The sequence below is a fragment of the Diabrotica virgifera genome, chromosome 3 (genome assembly GCF_917563875.1).
Source record: "Diabrotica virgifera virgifera chromosome 3, PGI_DIABVI_V3a".
In the NCBI taxonomy this organism is placed as follows: domain Eukaryota; kingdom Metazoa; phylum Arthropoda; class Insecta; order Coleoptera; family Chrysomelidae; genus Diabrotica; species Diabrotica virgifera.
The window spans coordinates 120,575,224-120,595,180 of record NC_065445.1 but is presented as its reverse complement, the minus strand read 5'-3'; the positions used below and the strand labels follow the sequence as shown (position 1 = coordinate 120,595,180).

At 31.6% G+C, this 19,957-nt stretch overlaps 1 protein-coding gene across 6 annotated transcripts in view; it reads left to right on the top strand.

Moving 5' to 3' along the window:
* Positions 1-19,957, top strand: part of LOC114343578 (uncharacterized) — a 51,311-nt gene that overhangs the window by 11,461 nt on the left and 19,893 nt on the right. For 2 of the 6 annotated variants that reach the window (XR_007696779.1, XR_007696780.1), the window contains exons 2-6: positions 1,487-1,683; positions 1,742-1,833; positions 7,073-7,406; positions 7,524-7,807; positions 9,449-9,552. Coding sequence is in view for 2 of the 6 variants with exons in the window: in XM_028294418.2 (XP_028150219.1) it covers positions 1,493-1,683; positions 1,742-1,833; positions 7,073-7,406; positions 7,524-7,807; positions 10,367-10,392 (927 nt within the window). In the remaining 4 variants the exon portion in view is untranslated. Of the gene's footprint in view, positions 1-1,486; positions 1,684-1,741; positions 1,834-7,072; positions 7,407-7,523; positions 7,808-9,448; positions 9,553-10,366; positions 10,727-19,957 lie in introns of those variants that run through there. The other 4 variants (XR_007696781.1, XM_050645475.1, XR_003654568.2 and 1 more) reach the window with 3 other exon arrangements.

Genomic DNA, 19,957 nt, shown 5'->3' with positions numbered 1-19,957 from the left:
CAATTATATTAGTCCTGGTTACTGGATAATTGTCAAGGCCATAGTCCAAAAAAATAATAAGAAAAAATAAGATTCAGGTTATGTTATGAAAACGTCAACAATTGTATGTAGTAAATAAAATTAGTTATTAAAATGCAGTACTGCAAGCAAAATAAAATTAATTAAATTTACCTTTACATAATAATTGCATATCATATCAACATTGTGGAGCAATATATAATTTTTCTGCTTCATTGACAGAAGGTATGAAATATACGTCAATTTGACAATTTCAATTGACAATATGAATTATTTAAGATAGTTGCAATATTTCTCCGCGACTCAAACAGGGTCGTTTCTCGTTTCCCCTTCCAAGTACTTGCACACCGCGAATAAAAAGATGTCAGAAAAGAGAAGTCTTTCATTATGAGTCTCCCTCTCGGCGTATATAGTTTCGGTCGAGTGATTTACAGTGGTGCTATTTTGATAAAACCTCAAAAATCCAATTTGAGTAAGAGAAAATCATAGCACGGATAATCCCCAGCCCGGATAATCCGCACACAGATAATCAGGGATCTTCTGTATATCAATATTGTGAGCAACATATAATTTTTCTTCTTCAATGACAGTAGGTATGAAATATACGTCAATTTGACAATTTCAATTGACAATATGAATTATTTAAGAACGTTGCAAGATTTCTCTGCTATTCGTGCACAATTGTTTCTTGTATCCCCTCCAAGTACTTGCACTCTGCGAATAAGGGATGAATTATCCCTTATTTAGTACATAAGGGATAACTTATTATCACTACATTCCGATTTGAATGGAATAATATGTACGATGTTGCCACTTATATATTGTTGGTTTGTAAACTCATAGTTTTTTAGAATCGTGCATCTCATTTGAAAAATAACCATTGATCGTTGATTTAAATCATCCAATTGGCGGTTAGAAAATCAGTTGTTTTACAGTCTGTTGGTGCAACAGGCCATGAGGATTATCGTATCTTTACGCCAGGTGCTAATATGGAATTACTAAATAACATTTAATCAGCACCGGGCCTGTAGCACCCGAATTTATTTGAAACAATATGATAGATCTTTTGTAGCATTCCTAACTTTTTAGCTGGTTGTTTCTAAAGTATATTCACTTGAAAGAAATGTAGTTTGTAAATACATACATGCACAAAACATGTGATTAGAGGTGTTGATTGTAGTTACAGTAGGAAAAATGAAAGAATACCCATGAACGATCACACTACTGTACTTGTGAGTACCTACTTGTTACTTTTGTTTCCCTTTTGTATATAATCAGGATCTGGATTTTGTAAGAAGTTAGTACCTCTTCAGCACCTCTAGAAAGTGTGAATGAATTAATCACTCCTTCCCTGTGTTGACAATCTACGTTTCTTTGCAGTGAACATACAATAAACAATTGCTTTAAACATTACAATTATTGTCAGTCTGTTGTACATATTAAAAATAATACAAACAAAATTATTTAGACAAAAATGGCTGATACCACAGCTGAACCAGCAGCTCCAGAAGCAGCAGCAGCTCCATCAGGGCCCCCAAACAGAGGAGGTATGGGTGGAGGTAGAGGGATGGGTATGGGTAGAGGAAGAGGTGGTCCCGGTGGACCAGGTAGAGGTGGACCAGGAGGTCCAGGGGGTCCAGGTGGCCGAGGAGGATTCAGGGGACGGTGAGTTCAACTAACTATATTTCTTTTATATTTTGGATATAATATCTTGTTTTTATAGAGGTGGACCTGGAGGACCAGGAGGACGTGGTGGTCCAATGATGAGAGGACGTGGAGGTCCAAGGGGAGCTCCAAGAGGACGATTCCCAGGAGGTAATCTGTTCTTTAACATTTTGTAACTTTTTCTTACTTGTTTTTTATGTCGGTTATAATTTTTAAGTGGGTTATTTCTCATTAACTTTTTCTAAAATTCATTTGTTGCTAACTAGCCTAGTAGAACAAGTTCCATAAAATATTGGCTCTAAAATTAATCAGGGCAAAACAAAATACATGCATGCAAGTAAAAACGCAGAAATAAGGCAGCTACAAAGTCTAACAATAGAACAACATTTAGGAGGTAAAAAACTATACATACTTAGGATCCCTAGTTGTCAGATAACAATGTAACCTTGATAACACTCATATTCACTTATGGTTCATAAACCTATACTTTGTTTCATGTTAAGAATGGAACATTGTGCTTATGGAGATCAGTGTTGCCAAACCTCTCGGACACGGGTGGCTACTTAACTGCCGATATATGATACATTCTAATCAGTATGATGTGGCATCGACAAGCTTCTATCGTCCATAAGAAATACATTGGCCTATCTAAGCAATGTTTGGTTCTTAACGTGAAACTCTATGTAGACAATTTCTAAAAGTGCGGAAAGATTATTAGCTACTTTTGAAAGGGACACATACAAAGGTACAAATGAAAATGGAATTTGATGAAGAAGATATAATTTCGAAACTACTCAAAACATACCAGGATTCACATATTGTAAATTCAATAAATTAGGATGGCTGTATTTGATGGAACGAGTGGAAAGAATGGAGGAAGGTGAAATACCAAGCAAAATAAGCAAACAAGTGCCAATAGGAAAAGAATAAGATAAAGACAAGCTGATATACATTGAAGAAATAGAAAATGATACAACAACCTTAAAAATTAAAAAATTAACCATGGTACTACTAATTTTATTCATGCTCAATCAATTAATCATAAAGGGCCTAGCCGGGTAAGATGGTGAAAAGTGCCCCCAACTCGATTCAAATTCCATATAGGCCACTTTTTAGCACATATAGAGGAACTCACTTTCTGAAATTTTTAGCCCCCTAGGTGGTCACGTGACCCCCCTAGAGCCTAATTAGGCTTTTTATGTTTTTATTTTTTATCTCAGCCGCATCAAGAGCTAGCCAAAAACTTTATTTAAAAAAGTTGTAAGTTTCAAAAAGATCTATATGAAAAATTTTTTTTTTATTTTTTGGCGGGAAATTCGAATTTTTAGAACAATTTTAAACTTTTAAATAACTCTGAAAAAAAAATTAAGACACTCGTTTTTACGAAAATAAATTATAACGTGTATTTTTGCACAATCTTTCACCCTGAATTTTTTCAGATTTTTAAAATTGGTGAAACGTACCTTTAAAAATAAAAAACCGCATTTTTTCGGTTTTTTTTTTTCGTTTTTTGATACAATTTTATACATATTTCTCCAAAAAGGTAACACCGTCACTAGAATAGGTAAAAAACTGAAAAATAATTGGGGTTTGCTTTATAAAATTTTTTTTGTAACGCCATCCATTTTTAAGATACAGGGCGTTGAAGAAAACAAAATTTTACACATTTTTTACGATTTTGCTGAAACTACTGGCAACATTGTAATACAACTTGGCGGGTTTTAAGAGGTAGTTATTGTGCATGTTTTGACATACAATTAAGGATTTGATATCCATCATTGGCGCGCATAGGGGTAATGGTCTGAACTTTTTAAAGAATAAAGATAGTACGCCACTGATATATTTTAAATTAACAATCGTTTTTTAATTCCTCGTTCAATTTGTGACAAAAAATCTATCTTCTTATTTTTTCATACGACGCACCATTTTTATTCAAAAAATAAAAGATCTTAATCCTTACAAAGCATTCGAACTTCTAGTAGTTTCTACATCTACATACACAAACTCGTACATCCATTATAAAAATTAATTCGAATACTTTGGAAGCGTTAAGATATTTTATTTTTTGCAACAAAACGGCGCGTCGTATGAAAAAATGGGAAGATTTTTTGTCACAAATGGAACGAGGAATTCAAAATTGATTGTTAATTTGAAATATGTCAGTGGCGTACCATCTTTTTTTCTTTAAAAACTTCAGACCATTACCGGTATACGCGCCAATGATGAATATAAAATTCTTAATTGTATGTAAAAAAATGCACAATAACTACCTCTTAAAACCTGCCAAATTTTATTGCAATGTTGCCAGTAGTTTCGGCAAAATAATAAAAAATGTGTAAAATTTTGTTTTTTTCAACGCCCTGTATCTTGAAAATGGATGGCGTTACAAAAAAATTTTATTAAGCAAACCCCAATTATTTTTCATTTTTTTACCTATTCTAGTGACGGTGTTACCTTTTTTGAAAAATATGTATAAAATTGTATCAAAAAACGAAAAAAAAAACCGAAAAAATGCGGTTTTTTATTTTTAAAGGTACGTTTCACCAATTTTAAAAATCTGAAAAAATTCAGGGTGAAATATTGTGCAAAAATACACGTTATAATTTATTTTCATAAAAACGAGTGTCTTAGTTTTTTTTTCAGAATTATTTAAAAGTTTAAAATTGTTCTAAAAATTCGAATTTTCCGCCAAAAAAATTAAAAAAAAATTTTTCATATAAACTTTTTTGAAACTTACAACTTTTTTAAATAAAGTTTTTGACTAGCTCTTGACACGGCTGAGATAAAAAATAAAAACATAAAAAGCCTAATTAGGCTCTAGGGGGGTCACGTGGCCACCTAGGGGGCTAAAAATTTCAGAAAGTGAATTCCTCTATATGTGCTAAAAAGTGACCTATATGGAATTTAAATCGAGTTGGGGGCACTTTTCACCATCTTACCCGGCTAGGCCCTTTGTATTATGTATTTATTTCAAAACATTCATGAGCTAAACAAATATATATCAAAAAAATATCAATTTTAAACACTAGGTTCATATAAAAGTTGTTGTAAGCTTTTCATTTTAAGTGCAATACTGGTATTTTTTTCAAAAATACAGTAAATTCCTCTACTCTGGCATGATTTTGTGTTGTCAAGACCAAATATGAAAGGCTGAAAGTTTCTCGTAAGTAAGGCTTGGCCAATTTTTTTACCTTGAGTTTCTTATAAATTTCTCATTCATAGATTCCCAAGCCTGTGCTACCCAGTAAATGATGTCTTTTACATATATTTATTTTCTTCTGTTTTTCTAATACCGGTACTAATTTATCTTCATCACTGATTAGTCGCCTCAATTTTGGCTATTGACTTCAACTTTTTGTATTGAAAAACAGTGTTTGATCATATGTCTCAGATGTATGTATTCTTCTATGAAAGGGTTTATTACTTCATTCTTATTATCAAAGGCTCTTATTGCATTCAAAATGAAAGCACTGTACTTAAAATGATAGGCATATTATTTTAGATATTTTTTATTAAGAGTGTTTTAAGAAAATCTATTTAATCCGAAAATTCGGTAGTCCCAAATGGGTTCGGTCCCAATTATTTCGGATTAGTGGGACTCCACTGTAATTATCAGATTGTTATATTATGGCGACTTTGATAAAATACAAAATTACTTTGTCAGTTTACACTCTCTCCGCCATTAATATTCTAAATTATTTTGTCGTGCACTAAAACTATATGATACATACACTATGTGAAACACTGCAAGTGTACATTAATGTTACACTTGGCGGCGAGAGTGTTAATATGTATGTGTACAGCTGAGATCATTGAATAATTTACACACCCTCATTTTTTTAGATTGTGATACTGTAAAATCTGTGCTTATCAAAAATTTCACGTGTATGTAAAAATAAAATAAAAAGCTATTAAACACATCCAAATAAACTGTAGTCTGTTTTTAAACCAAGAAAAGTAATTCAAAAATCCTGTGCCGTAAAGCTTGGTTGCAATTGGTCCAACTCAGGCAAGTTTACTCCACTATTATCAAACTTTGACACAATTGGCATTTCATAGGTTAATTAAGTTATATCAGCGAATTTTTGTATTTTCTGTGTAATTCCTTTAATTTTTAAATTTTGTTAGTCTGTTTATATAAACAACAGTTGTTTTTTATAACTCTAGCCACATATTAGTATACTATAATATTTATGGATTACCATCAAAGGCTGATATGATCAACCAAAAAAGATGTATTTGGTGATGTTTCTGCTGGCTTTGTTGGGTGTGAATATGTCCTTTTAGTTTACTCCTCTTGGTTTAAAAACAAAGATTAGTATGAATGCGTTTCATTTGAATGACATGCAAAAAACAAGAGTAATTCCCAAAATTCAATAATTTTAACTCAACTTTACTCAAAAAACTTCTTTTTATATAATTTATATTGTGTTGAGTTTTGTACATAGATTCATTTCAATTTTTTAATTTTAATCAACCTATTATGAGCGTGCCACTGGTAACGTCACTCTGACTTGGCACTTGATTTTGTGGGTTTTGGTGGTGCATTTTCTTAGCATAGAATGCCACTGAATTAAAAATTAATCACTTATAGAATGCCACTGAATTAAAAATTAATCACTTAAATAGTTTGTACTTTTTATTTCACTTTTTATCAGAAATAAACTTGTTCCCGCCTATAGCTAAGACTGGCAAAACAACTTGAAACTCGAATTTTGAGTGTGATATGGGTACATGTTTACTCAGAATTAAAATACAAACTAATTATTTCTTTTACCTATTTTTCTGATATTTATTTATTTATTTATATACGGGATTACCCCCATTACAAAACATACAGTATAAAATCAATCTCTGTAATATCTACTAAACTAGAGTAAAATAAATCTTGGCTCCAAAATTTGTTTGTTCAAAAAACAACTAAGGGGTATCTTACAATAAGTTTGTTGTAGTTCTGTATTGTTCTTACAATATGTTTGTTTGTATTATTCTGATGTGTTTATTATTTTAATAATTTATTATTGTTGAGGTGTAACTTGTAAAAGTCTTGTTGTGTGTAAAACTTATAAATGGATGCCGTAAATAAATAAATAAATAAATAAAATTTTCACTCTGGTTCCGTGTATTTCGTATGCTTTCAATGATGACGCACAGGTAATGATTCGCGGACTCAACTGTATATTACTGTATGTCAAAAGCAATATAAAGTTGTTAATGGGAATGTGAGCTTAAAAATGTGTATCTTAAAAGTAAGAAGATATCTTATGACTATGAGAATCATTCTTTTAACAAATATCCTAGTTCTGAGCGTGGTTGTAGGGTAGTTTGAGAGAATAATGTGTATGTGATAACGTATTTTTTGTTTATTAAAATTTATTTTAATTAATAGGTGGCCCAGGAGAAGGTGGTATGGGAGGTAGAGGAGGTGGCCGCGGAATGGGAGGAAGAGGTGGTCCAGGTGGTTTTAGGGGACGTGGAGGCCCAGGAGGTGGCAGGGGAGGACCTGGTGGTCCAGGAGGTCGTGGAATGGGTAGAGGAGGTCCAGGTGGTTTCAGAGGACGTGGAGGCCCAGGAGGTGGCAGGGGAGGACCAGGTGGTCCAGGCGGACCAGGTGGACCAGGACAAAAAAGAGCACCAGGACAGTTTGGTGGTCAAGGAGGACCACCAGGTGGAATTAAGAGACCTAGGTTTGAAAATGGACAGGGAGCTAACGGATTCCAAGGGTAAGGGTTATTTTCTCCTGTTTTATATTTTAAATTAAATTTCATTGAAATTTTCTCTCACTTAAGAAAAAATGAATATTCATAATTTTATCTTTACTTTAACATTTTATGATTTAGTGGTCAGCAATCATACTCAAATCAGTATGGTGGTGGTGGTGGTCAGTATGGAGGATACAATCAGTATGGAGGAGGACAAGGTGGTTATGAAAGTGGTGGTTACTCGACACAATATTCCAATCCATCTTCCAACTATGGTAGTGGGGGTGGTGATTATTCTGGATACTCACAACAAGGAGCTGATCAATATGGTGGTGGTGGTTACAATACAGGTGCACAGGGTGGTTACAATAGTCAAGGTTATGATGATATGAGTGGAGGATATGCACAGCAAGGTGGTTATGGTAAGTGAACATTTTCCAGAACCATATGTGACAAGACAGTTGTTATAGTCTATTGTGATTGATATTGTAAGGAAATTCAAATATGAATATGTAGCCTGTATGAGTTAACAGTTATTATATTTTCACATAATAGCAAACACATTATTACACACGGTATTATTTCTTAAATGAATTTCAAGCCTCAGCCAGTATCACAACAGTATTTTAATTTAGTATTTCTATGAATGCTCTTAAGAAAATCCTTATCTGGTGGATGATTTTCAACTTAGTATACATTTTCATTTTTCTTAAACTCTAGTCCCTATGCTTTTCGTAGCAGCTTAAAAATTAATTTATTACTTTTTATTTTAAGTGTTTTTTTAACAATAACCTAGCTCTATCTAAGTTTTTATCAAATCTAAATTGGTCACAAAATAATTCATTGCCCATTATCCTGATCTGTCCTATTATCTGAGTTTATTTTTATGTTATAATCCATTTGATGTATATGTTATGACCAGTGCCAAATTGTACAATTCTAGCATTGCACAGAAAGTCTACTTCTAGCATTTTATCAATTTATTGTACAATTTTAGAAGTGAAGAGAATATTACATATTGATCCATATTTGATATCGATTTCATCGATTTTTTACTATTATTGCCCATTTGTTATAAAGGCAAACAAACATCAATAAGTATAAATCCATAATTAGTCAGGTTTCTGAGTTCTGGATTCTAGGATTAAATTATCATCCATATATAAAGCCCACAATGAGATTTCTCTGGTAGTGGGTTCTACCATTACCATGGTATAAACAATGATGTTGGTGTAAAACTTCAAGATGCGAGAATGAATTTCTATAGTTGGACTATTATTACATATTTATATTCTAGATGGACACAGGCATTTTATCACATTGTTGAGTCGAAAAAAAAACAACTCTATATATAAATAGAAAATATAAAAATATCAAATAATTAAACATAAATGTTCGATTTTTGATTTGGTGTGTATCTTGTCAATAATAATCGATTCCAGTCGATGGGCGTTTTGATCATCTTTAATTTCGGACATTGGTATGGGAGTACAATGCTAGAAGTGGACAATATTTTTTTGTACATTACTAGGATTGTCCAATTTTGGGCTTTGCTCGTAACATATACATATTGGGATTTTTAGCACATTGTAGCTTTAATTTTCTTGGAAAATATCAATTCATGTTCTTGTATAAATGTATAATTGTTTTTAGATAATCAAAGTAGTTTTCGTGTTGTGTGAAAAATATTTGTATTGCTTTTGATTAATGTTTCATGTTTCTTTTTTATTTAATGTCATTTCAACTATCTTAATACACTTTTAAGTTTCTGTTTTATCAAAATATGTAATTGTAATTGTGTATGTTTGTAACATGTGAATTATTTCAATTATGTAAATTGGTTAGACTAAAAAACACCACATTGGTTTTATACTTATGCAAGGGATATTATGGGTGGAGGTAGTATCTTAGAATTAACAATAATATTGGAGTTAAAGTTACTAGAATAACAAAGCTATTTGAATTAGAAATAATAGCAATTGTTGGTATTTACAAATAATTTTTTTAAATTAGATTATTTACACTTCTTACTAATAATTGTGATTCTTCTTAATCAATTTCAGGGAGAAATGATTCATACAACTACCAATGACAAACCCAAGTACAATGAAAACACATTTTGGCTATGTAGGAAACTAAATACTAACTTTCAGCATCTTTTACTTGTGTAAGTGTAGCTTAAAATTGTCTTTATTTCTCGTCATCTATTGACTCATCTTTATTAGCTGGGTTTATGGGGTACCAGTTTCAGAAGTTATGACATTATTACTTTCTATCAAGACTGGAATGTTGTCATATAATGGCTGTGCCATCTCCAGTTTGTTGACAGATTCGTGATTGTCATGATAAATCGATAGCAGTATGATATAAAATTGTGGCTTTACATTGTCATAATCTGATGACAGACTTTTCTTTCCTGATATCAAATTAATTGATTTTCTTATATTGAAAGCTTTTTACTTCAGATTAAATATTTTCTTTATTTTGTTACCTAATAGGTATAGGGGTTATATAGGCAATTTTAATTTCTTGATAGGTTAAAAATAAAAATGACTATGTAGTAATAGCCGAATAGGTTTGTTTTTCCTTACAATATGTTATGGACTATAAGTTTGGTTGCTTTTATAAAAATTGCGTGGATTTACTACACAAATTTGAATTTTTATTTTCCAAAGTGCTATTTAGTAGTTCAAAATACCATGGCATTTAAATACCCCCTACATGCATATTGATCAGATGTGTTAGTGACTTTTGTTATAATTTCTAATAGAAAATGGAATATAAACTGAATATTTTTATGCCTTGTGCTAATTTGAAAGATAATCTTTCAAAGGGTTTTTGTATGATATAAATGTTCATAAAAGAAATGCTGGCTTAGCGTTATTTATATACATAAAAAAATACATGCATATATTTGAAAAATGCATATCTATATGGACTAATCAAAAATAATCAAAACATTTTCCGTTCAATTATTTCAGGTTCAGCCCCGCCAAGGCGATACTAAAATTCTTCCAAAGTACCATTAGTATTATTTATAAAAAAGCTCCCAAAATGTGTTTAGTGTATATGGACAGTTCTTTTTATATTAGGAGTAATTTAATTTAATTACATACATATTTTATTGTGTTGTTGAAAGAATGACTAGTGTAGCGGCTTCAATCTGAACAAGAACTTGAATAATAAGTGTCTTGAAATACAATTTAAAACTAGGATAATAAATAATTTGTATAAAACATATTGGTGTTTTTTAATCGATGGAACAAAATATTGTAGAGTGCCCACATCAAAGAAAAATGTGACCAAACTGATGAAAATAAAGAATGATTTTAAATCCCAAACTTGTTTTTCCTTTTTAAATGACAGTCAACAAATATTTATTCCATGTAGGTCTAGATTTAAAATTATATATCGCACCTCCGTTCAAACAGTGTCACAACTCAAAAAAAAAAAATAACTATTGTATTGCACCAACAGTTTAATAAAACTACAAAATCCTGTTTCAAAGTGCATCTACAGTTCATGTATTTGTCACTAGATGACACTAGCATCATTATATGGTTAACCAAAATCAGTGATGCACCAAACACAAACAATGTCACATATAGGATTGCGCAAGGGAGTTGTCCATCCAAGATCTGTGTAAAGCGTCTTTGTCGAGTTAAGATAGTATATGCATTTGCTTTATTCAGAACAATCTACGAATGTGCTCAAGAAATATTATTTTTGTAGTATTTTTATTACTAAATTTTATTTGCTGCTAAAACTGCTTTTAATAAATAATATTTCGTAACTTTATCTCTATTGTATCTGTATAGTGTCTCAACTCAAAAAAATTTTTTAGTAGACTTAATATGCTATTTTGTAGAGCTTCAAAAACCTTTGTATTAACTGACTAAAACAGTTATTTTTCTCGATACTTTGCTTTTTTGACTTATGACACTGTTTGAGCAGAGGTGCGATATGTAAAATTCAGAGGATTGTTTGACATTTATTTTTTAATTTGGAAAATATTTTTATAAATTTCAGAAATACCTATGAAAAATTAAAAAGCAATGTGGGCTTTTGTATACGATACCACAGAGTTTTGTTTGCAAAATTGATAAAAGTTTTTTTATACAATAGGCATTAATTAATGCGTAAAATATTACAAAACTCTGAATTACTTAATTTTACAATTAATTGTAAACGATATGTGAACATCCAAGAAAGTTCCTTCAACAGTGTGTACATATTTTTACAAAGTTCTTTACAACAGGTATACAGTCCTCTTGATGAGAAATTATAAATTATTTTCTCTTTGTTTACAGTTTATTACTTAAAATAAATTGTATTAATGTATTCACTGATTTAAACTTAATGCAAGTTGTAACGTTTGTTCCTGAAATATTAATTTTTTTGAAAAAGATTTTTGGCGTTTGCATCTTTCTGCAATAATTGGAATGCTACTGTGATAATTCCCTAATAGAACCACAGCTTCAGAACGAAATACAGGAATTATTAAACATACATCTACTTTGTACACCAAATCAAGCATAAAAGGATATGACAATTTTCCTTAATTATCAAAAAATAGGTTTTCTCTTGGAAACAAATTTCCTGAGAAAAGACACTTTTTTAAATGAATTCGTTTTGGAATATACAAAATTTTATAAACTATAAAATAACAAGTATACATTTTTAAATCTAATAATGACCACAGTCAAAATCAAATTTTTAACCATGTTATAAAAATTATGGTTTAGAAAAAAACTATCTGAGGGAAAAGTATTTCTTAGTAAAATCGTCATATTTGTTTATATACAGGGTGTTTGGTAAAGAATGGGCCATAGCTTAACCTCAGTTTCCTGAGCTTAAAATAGGCTTACTTACCTTAGTACGAAAGTTGATAATAGCCGAAATACAGAGTGTCAAAGTAACTTATTTTATTTATTCTTGAATATTTCCTGACAGGCATAAAAGAATATAAATTTTTATTCAAAAAGTATATAGAGTGGGGGATAAAAAAAATTGAATGTATTAAATGAGCGCTGAAAGACGTATGTGGCACTTTAGATTTCTCGTCCCAAAAAACCCCCATTTACAAATTTTGTGAATAAAGTCCAATACCAAAATAAAATATTTAAGAATAAATAAAAGTTTAATTTTGGCACCCTTTATTTCGGTTATCAACTTTTGTACTAAGGTAAGTAAGCTTAAATCAGCCTATTTTAAGCTCAGGAATCTAAGGTTAAGCTATGACCCATTCTTTACCAAACACCCTGTATATTCTTACTTATACACAACTCAGTGAAGACTTACAAACCTTTGGCCTGTAGAAATTGGTTAAGTATCCATATTTTCAAGAAGAGGCCATTTCCAATTGTGGAGAAACTAAACAAATTTCCACATCACGAAGTATTACTACATATTAAATGAGTTCTAAAAATCAAATAGAAAAGAAATTGATGATAGAAGAAAAAACCCAAAACATTTAAATAAATGTTTCTACTTTTCACCAAGTTCTGGTAGAAAGTGCAAAATTAGTAATGTAGCATGTTTATCCTTACAATAGAAACTTGAATTTTTGATTATGGCCCGTTTTTCAATATTTGAAACTAAAACTTTTTACTAAAACATTGTAATTGTAGACGCATGTTATAAATATCCAGGTGCAGAAATTTCCTGTTAAAGTCCATAGATAACAACTGATGTGTTTAACATATTGTGTACATAAATATTATGCACTTACATATTAAAAGTTGATGCGTAATTAGTATAAGACCATTCAACATTGTCTGAAATATTTAACTGCAGAATCCACTTGTTGAGCATCTGGAACATAGACCCTTGCAATGTTAATATCAAGTGTTTCATCAACAGACTGATTTTAGAAATTAACTCAAGTTAATCTTAGTTGCTCTATTTTCTAAAAACCTCTAATGTGCAAATTTGTAAGAATTCATTCTGAGTATAACACATCAGTGTCAACAACTTCCAAAGGGAGGTATATGTGAAGAAGTATTTGGAATATATTAGGTTGTTCAAATGTAAAGGTACGAAACGTCATAACCGCAAACATATTTTCCTATGCCACTATGAGATAACGTAGTGAGACATCCAGGGATGCAAAGGTAGCCTTCGGGCTCGATTGGGGCATGCCAGGGCGCCCACACGTGCAAGAGAGAGTAGAGGCTCTTATAAGATCGCCTTCCAATTGACGCTGCAGTTCGTGTGAGGATATCGTGACGTTCACATTGGAAATTCGACAGTTGAGGGGCAGCGAAGCGTTATCAGGTTTCTAACTTATAAGAGCGCCGTTTTCGTACAAGTGATCGGAATGTCACAATCCGATTTCCACATGTTTGGTCCACTGAAAAAACATCTCGGGAAGCGCTTCAACTTGGACGACGAACTGAAGGATGCTGTGAGGGACTGGGTCTCGTCATGGCCACAGGAATCCTGGGAACAGGAAATCCTTGGACTCCTTAATCAATGGGATATTTTTGTGCTCAGGCCAATGGTGAATACTTAGAATAAAGTCTTCATTTATACTCATAGTGCCGTTTTGTACCTTTTCATTTGAACAACCTTAGTATTTCATCTTAAAATGTTTATATTCACTTGTAACATATCCTTTTTATCAATATTGTAACTATTTATGATAGTCTAACCTGTGATATGGGAATACTCTTACCAGAGTAGAATTTGAACAAAGTTAAAACCGTTCACAAAATTACAAATATCAAAGGAAGAGTACAGTTACAGTTTACAATTACAAAAGAAACTATAGCCTCGTATTTACACACTTCTTAAAGGATTAACTTTAAAACATAGGAAACAAAAATATGTTAACGTGTAAGTATAAAATTCTATTCATTTAAGTTACTTATTAACAAAAATTTTCTTCTCATTTGAATAAAATCAACAGGGTGTCCATATTCAGTTTTTGTCAATTATGAAATAAATTTCTATGTAATTTGAATAGAAATAATATTTTAAATGTTTGGAATGAATCAAAATTATATCTGATATTGGGGTTCACTATAGAATTAAATTTTAGCATGAAAAATTTGAAATTTTGCGTAAATGTCATTTGTAAAATATATTTCTTTGAATGTTGTGTGAGTTGTGAAACAGGAGCTATAAATTTTTTTTTTTTTTTTTTCGACAAAGTAGATATACATATTTACATATTAAAATTCACTTTAAAAGGGCTACATCACAAGCAGAACTAGTTTTCAATCTGATAACAGACCATCATCAGTGCTGGCATGCTTACCACCAAAATACAAAAATATTAGGGTAAAATCCATTTACTTTAAAAATCACTCATGGAAACATTGACTATAATTGTAAAAGTAAATATGGATGCACAAAATGTCACATGTATTATGCCCAGGGTACCATCTGACCCCAAATTGAGTTGTTTACAGGTTGAATGATTGGTAGTTATTTCATAATTATAGTCAATATTTCCATGACTGATTTATTTCCAAGTTTATTTTTTACACTAATATTTTTATATTTTGCTGGTTAGCATGTCGCACTGATGATGATCTGTTATCAGATTGAAAACTAGTTCTGCTTGTGATGTAGCCCTTTTTAGTGAATTTTAATACATAAATATACCTTTTATAAAGCATTTTACTTGTTTTTTGTAATATGTGGTATACAGCTAGTACAGGAAAACTATTGTCTTTTAAAGGATAACTTTTTCCTCGTGGATTTTTAATTAACAAAGAAATATTAGCTAACACTGGTCACAAATTCCTTACAATACTCAATTTAGCAGATAATTACAACTGGGTTCTTTAAAACCCAAATGTTGATATTTTGACAGGTATACTCTGAGAGATATAATTCTCATATGATAATATTGATAGCTTAGGTGCAAAACGTTCCTAAAACCGTTCAGAAGAAAGCAAAATTCTATGTTATATTCTAAAAAACTACTATACCGGTCGTTTATTCTAAAGACAACATAGAAGAATCGTTCCAAAATTATGGAAAAAAATATCTTGCCTTGTATTTGCTACAAAATGGAATCGTTGGAACTTTTCCTACCACAGATGGTAAAACTGACATTGTCCAATAAATTGTGACGTCAGAGTATTTGGTCTTCTTGAAAGTGAGGTATAACTTTCATGTTGATAGCCTGTTTTGTAGTAAATAAGACCATCAGATGTCATCAAATCATCACACAACTAGACTATCGTCAAACACCTGGACACTAGAAATTATATTCTAGGTATAATAAAACAGATTATTTACAAAATGTGTAAGAGACTGCGAATGTGGACAAAATCAAAATTTTAAAATTTATGGATTATGTGACATTTTGAACTTGCACCATTGATATACTTCATATTATAACTTGGTTTTGCTGTATATGTAGCAATATCTTTTAGGTCTGGATCCCGCGTATGAAAAAAAAGTTGATTAATAGCAAGCTGAAAATTTGTTAATAGCTTAAGGGTGTCTAGTCGGACAAACTTTGATATATGGGAACACTGAAACAGGGGAAGTTTTAATTGTGGAACATTTGAAAAATTTGAAACGGTTAGACCACGAAAACGGCACATGTATTTTGTCCGACAGAACAGACTTAAACTCTCCAAACAAAGATTAAACTCTCATGCAAAAATCAGACTGCTATTTATCACCAAATGGGCATTTTAATGAGTGGAACATGAGAATATGTCATATGACAGGAATTATGACAGGTGATAAATAGCAGTCTGATTTTTGCATGAGAGTTTATCTCTGTTCAGAGAATTTAAGTCTGTTCTGTCAGACAAAATAAATGTGCCGTTTTGGTGGTCTGACCGTTCCAAATTTTTAACCTGTTCCACAATTAAAACTGCCCCTGTTCCAGTGTTCCCATATATCAAAGTTTATCCGACTAGACACCCTTAATATATAAGCTATTAACAAATTTTTAGCTTGCTATTAATCAACTTTTTTTTCATATGTGGGATCCACACCTATTTTTGTAGTAGTTTTGTTTTCAGAGCCAACACACTTCGGGTACATTTTGTTGAATCAGTAACTATTAACTCAATAATCAGGAAACCTAATGTTGAATTTTAAAAGTATTGTCAAAAGTAATATTTCTGACAGCAGTTTACTGTCACTAAACTAATATTCATCTTGCTCTCATCGCTTCATTCTCCTTTGCTGCTCTTCCTTTCATCTCCTAGTTCTTTTCACCATGGGTATGTAGTCTAGATCTTGTTTACTTGCTTCTTAGTTTATTATTCACATGAATTAATGTACAAACGTTTCTAAATATCGCTATAAGTAGTTGTAAAACAATGGTTGTATATAAATATGTAAAACCTCTGTTAAACTATTATACAGACAAGTTTAAGTGGACACCCTGTACATTGCATGTATACATTGTGAGATTTTAAGACATTTAATTTAATATTTTTTCAAAAGCAAGGAACATATATGTGAGTTTTATGAATTTAAAGAACCCTGATAAATTTTTAAAAAGAAAATTGGATAAATATTTCATGGCCATAAACTGTGTGCCTTGTGATTAAAAATCACAGGCAATAAGTAGTTACGAAGTATTCATTTTTCACTTACAAGTGAACGATTTTCTAAAGGATCTAAAAGAGGACTGAACTATTTAAAAAAAATAACAAAAGCCACATAATTGTGAGGTAAAGTATGTACCTTTTTAATTAATTTGTGTAATACACTACATTTACCTGTTCATCAGAAAACTTGATTTATACAACTAACAGATCAGTTAAAGCTTTAGGCTGTGGTGTTACTTCTAATGATTTTAGTTCAACCACTATATTCAATATATAAATCAATGTTTGTTAAGTCGAATATTTTGAATAATTACAATAAAAGAAATATAATATGATTATTACTTTAGTAAACAAAATTAGTCCAACGTACTTTGGGTTGTTGTACTTTGACACTGTCTACTGGAATTGATACCAAAACTCTGAACTAGAATCATAATTTTAATGTATCGATGCAGATTTTTTTCATCTTTACAAAGCACTCCTAGTAGTAATTTCTTAATTTTTTTTAACTTGAGGTCACTTTACTGCAAATGTGTTAAAAAAGTAGATTTATTTATGCGAATAGCTTACGAAAAAACAACATGCCAGCAACAAGAATTACATACAATAATTCACTGAGTATGTTTCAAGAATATAGTAGCCAATATAAATAAGGAATAAATTAATATATTTTCTCCCGTCTTAATGCATACAACAGATTCTGCTCTAACTATTTGAGTTCTTACATTGGTTGCAAAATTTAAGTCTTCATAAAATAAATTGACATGATCCAAATCTTTAATCCAAAGTTGGTATTGAATTGACTTTTTACTTTATTGATGAGATCCACCAAATACACATATCCAAGAAATTAATGTACCACCTTAAAAATTGGTCATTTTTAATATCTCAAATTTCCTAAACTTGTCCGATTTTAGCGATCTTTTTAGTATGTTGGTAAACTGCCATTGCATACCAGGTGTACCTCTCAAAGTGTGATTTTTTCTCAAGGTTCGCATCACTTTGTGGAATATTCTAGCATTTATAAAATACTAAAATTAAAACCCAACTATAGCCTCATGTTTTCGTAACATCCTGTTTTTTTATTCACTAGCTTATGTTGAATAATAAAAAAGTTAAGTACTTTAACAACTAGCCTTGTTTTTCATCAATACATGTATTTGAATAAGTGTGTCAAACTTTAAAGGGTTATTCTGCATGAAACAATAATGACAGTTTGCATTATAAACGTATGTTCGCAAATGCTTCGTTTGCGAGATAGGGGATGTTCAATTTTTTCTTACAAACTGACCACGCTGCAGCGCTACGCTGTGGATCCACAAAGTATTTTCCGATGATTAGCCGTAAATTCTTATGTAAATTAAACTTTCTATCCAAGACGAGCGACAGTTTCCAGCCACATGTCAATTTACATAATAATTTACGGAAACTACTTTGTGGATCCACAGCGTACAGCTGCAGCGTGGTCCATTTGTTTTGAACCTAAAACAGGTTGAGATATGCAAATGAAATTTGGCGAGGTAGTTATTGCGCATTTTTGACATACAATTAAGAATTTTATGTTCACCATTGGCGACATGTCATATTATCTGTATGCGAACAGAGGGTGAATATTAAATTCCTAATTCAATATCAAAAAATTCCCAATAACTACCTCCTAAAATCTTTTTTTTTGTGGGAGGAGGAAATCTTCATAAGACCGTCAGAGTAGACCGCAGCACACCAAGAAGCTGGTGTTCTGCCCTCTACCCTGGTGTGTGGGATTCAATCTGCTTGCCAAATTCAGACACCCGTGAATCCAAGCGAATCAATCGTGAACTGCCTACCCACTAAAACCCCCTCATTCCAGCCGTGGACAACCGGTACGTATTTTTAGCAAACGTTACTTTGGATGCCCCGCTGCTGATCCTATCTCTAGTCCATGTCGGTGGAGCCGACTGTGAGGAGTAGGTATTCTTTTATTTGTTCTAGAAATAAAAATAAAATAAACCTAAAACCTACCAAATGTCATTTGCATATCTCAACCGGTTTTAGAGCAATGAATAAATCTTCAGTTTGTAAGAAAAATTCCAACACCCCCTATCTCGTAAACGAAGCATTTGCGGACATACGTTTAGAAAGCAAACTGTCATTATTTTTTCATGCAGAATTACCCCTTAAAGTTGCTATACTTGTTTAAAAACATCCTGTATTGACGAAAAACAACGCTAGTTGTTAAAGTACCTAACTTTTTTATTATCCAACATAAGTGAATGAATAAAAAAACAGAATGTTGAAAAAACATGCGACTATAGTTGGGTTTTAATTTCAGTATTTTATAAATGCTAGAATATTAATTTGACAGCGTGATGCGAACTTTGAGAAAAAAAATCACAGTTTGATTGGTACACCCGGTATACAATGACAGTTTACCTGTCCAGCAACAATATTATTACAGCAATATTGTTAAAGAATAAAGCGGAAAACATACCGACGCGATAGCGATCGCGATTCAACTCGTCTCAAGCAAACAAGTGAATCAGCACACACCTGTTGCGATCTACTGGTGATCAAAGGAATTTGTGCAGCGTTCTGACTGCGATCGCGGCGATATGAGTAGTTTAGCGTTCAGAACGCAGCAGGTTACATTTATCGCTGGTCAAAGTTGTAAAATAATATTATTCTTCGACCTGTCCTACCCAGGTTATAAGAACATGCGTATTAGAAATAAATGTTTCATCAAAACTCTAAATTCTTTCTAAAGTATAATGTACTATAGAAACCGTCTATACCTCTCTGCGAAGTTCTGGGAACAATTTTTGAAATTCTCCTTATTGCTTGTACTTCAGGTTAATGTCATATACGTACCCAAAGATCTCTTCTTTTTCTGCAAAATAAACTGCATACATGTCTTCATCATTAAATGGAAAAATAGAACGCCCACGCATATCTTTTGTTAAATTTGTTTCTTTATCCGAATTAATTTCGAATAATGAAGGTTACATACATGCCTTCAAATTATACTGAAACAGGCAGTGCTTCTTCTTGTAAATTTCACATGTT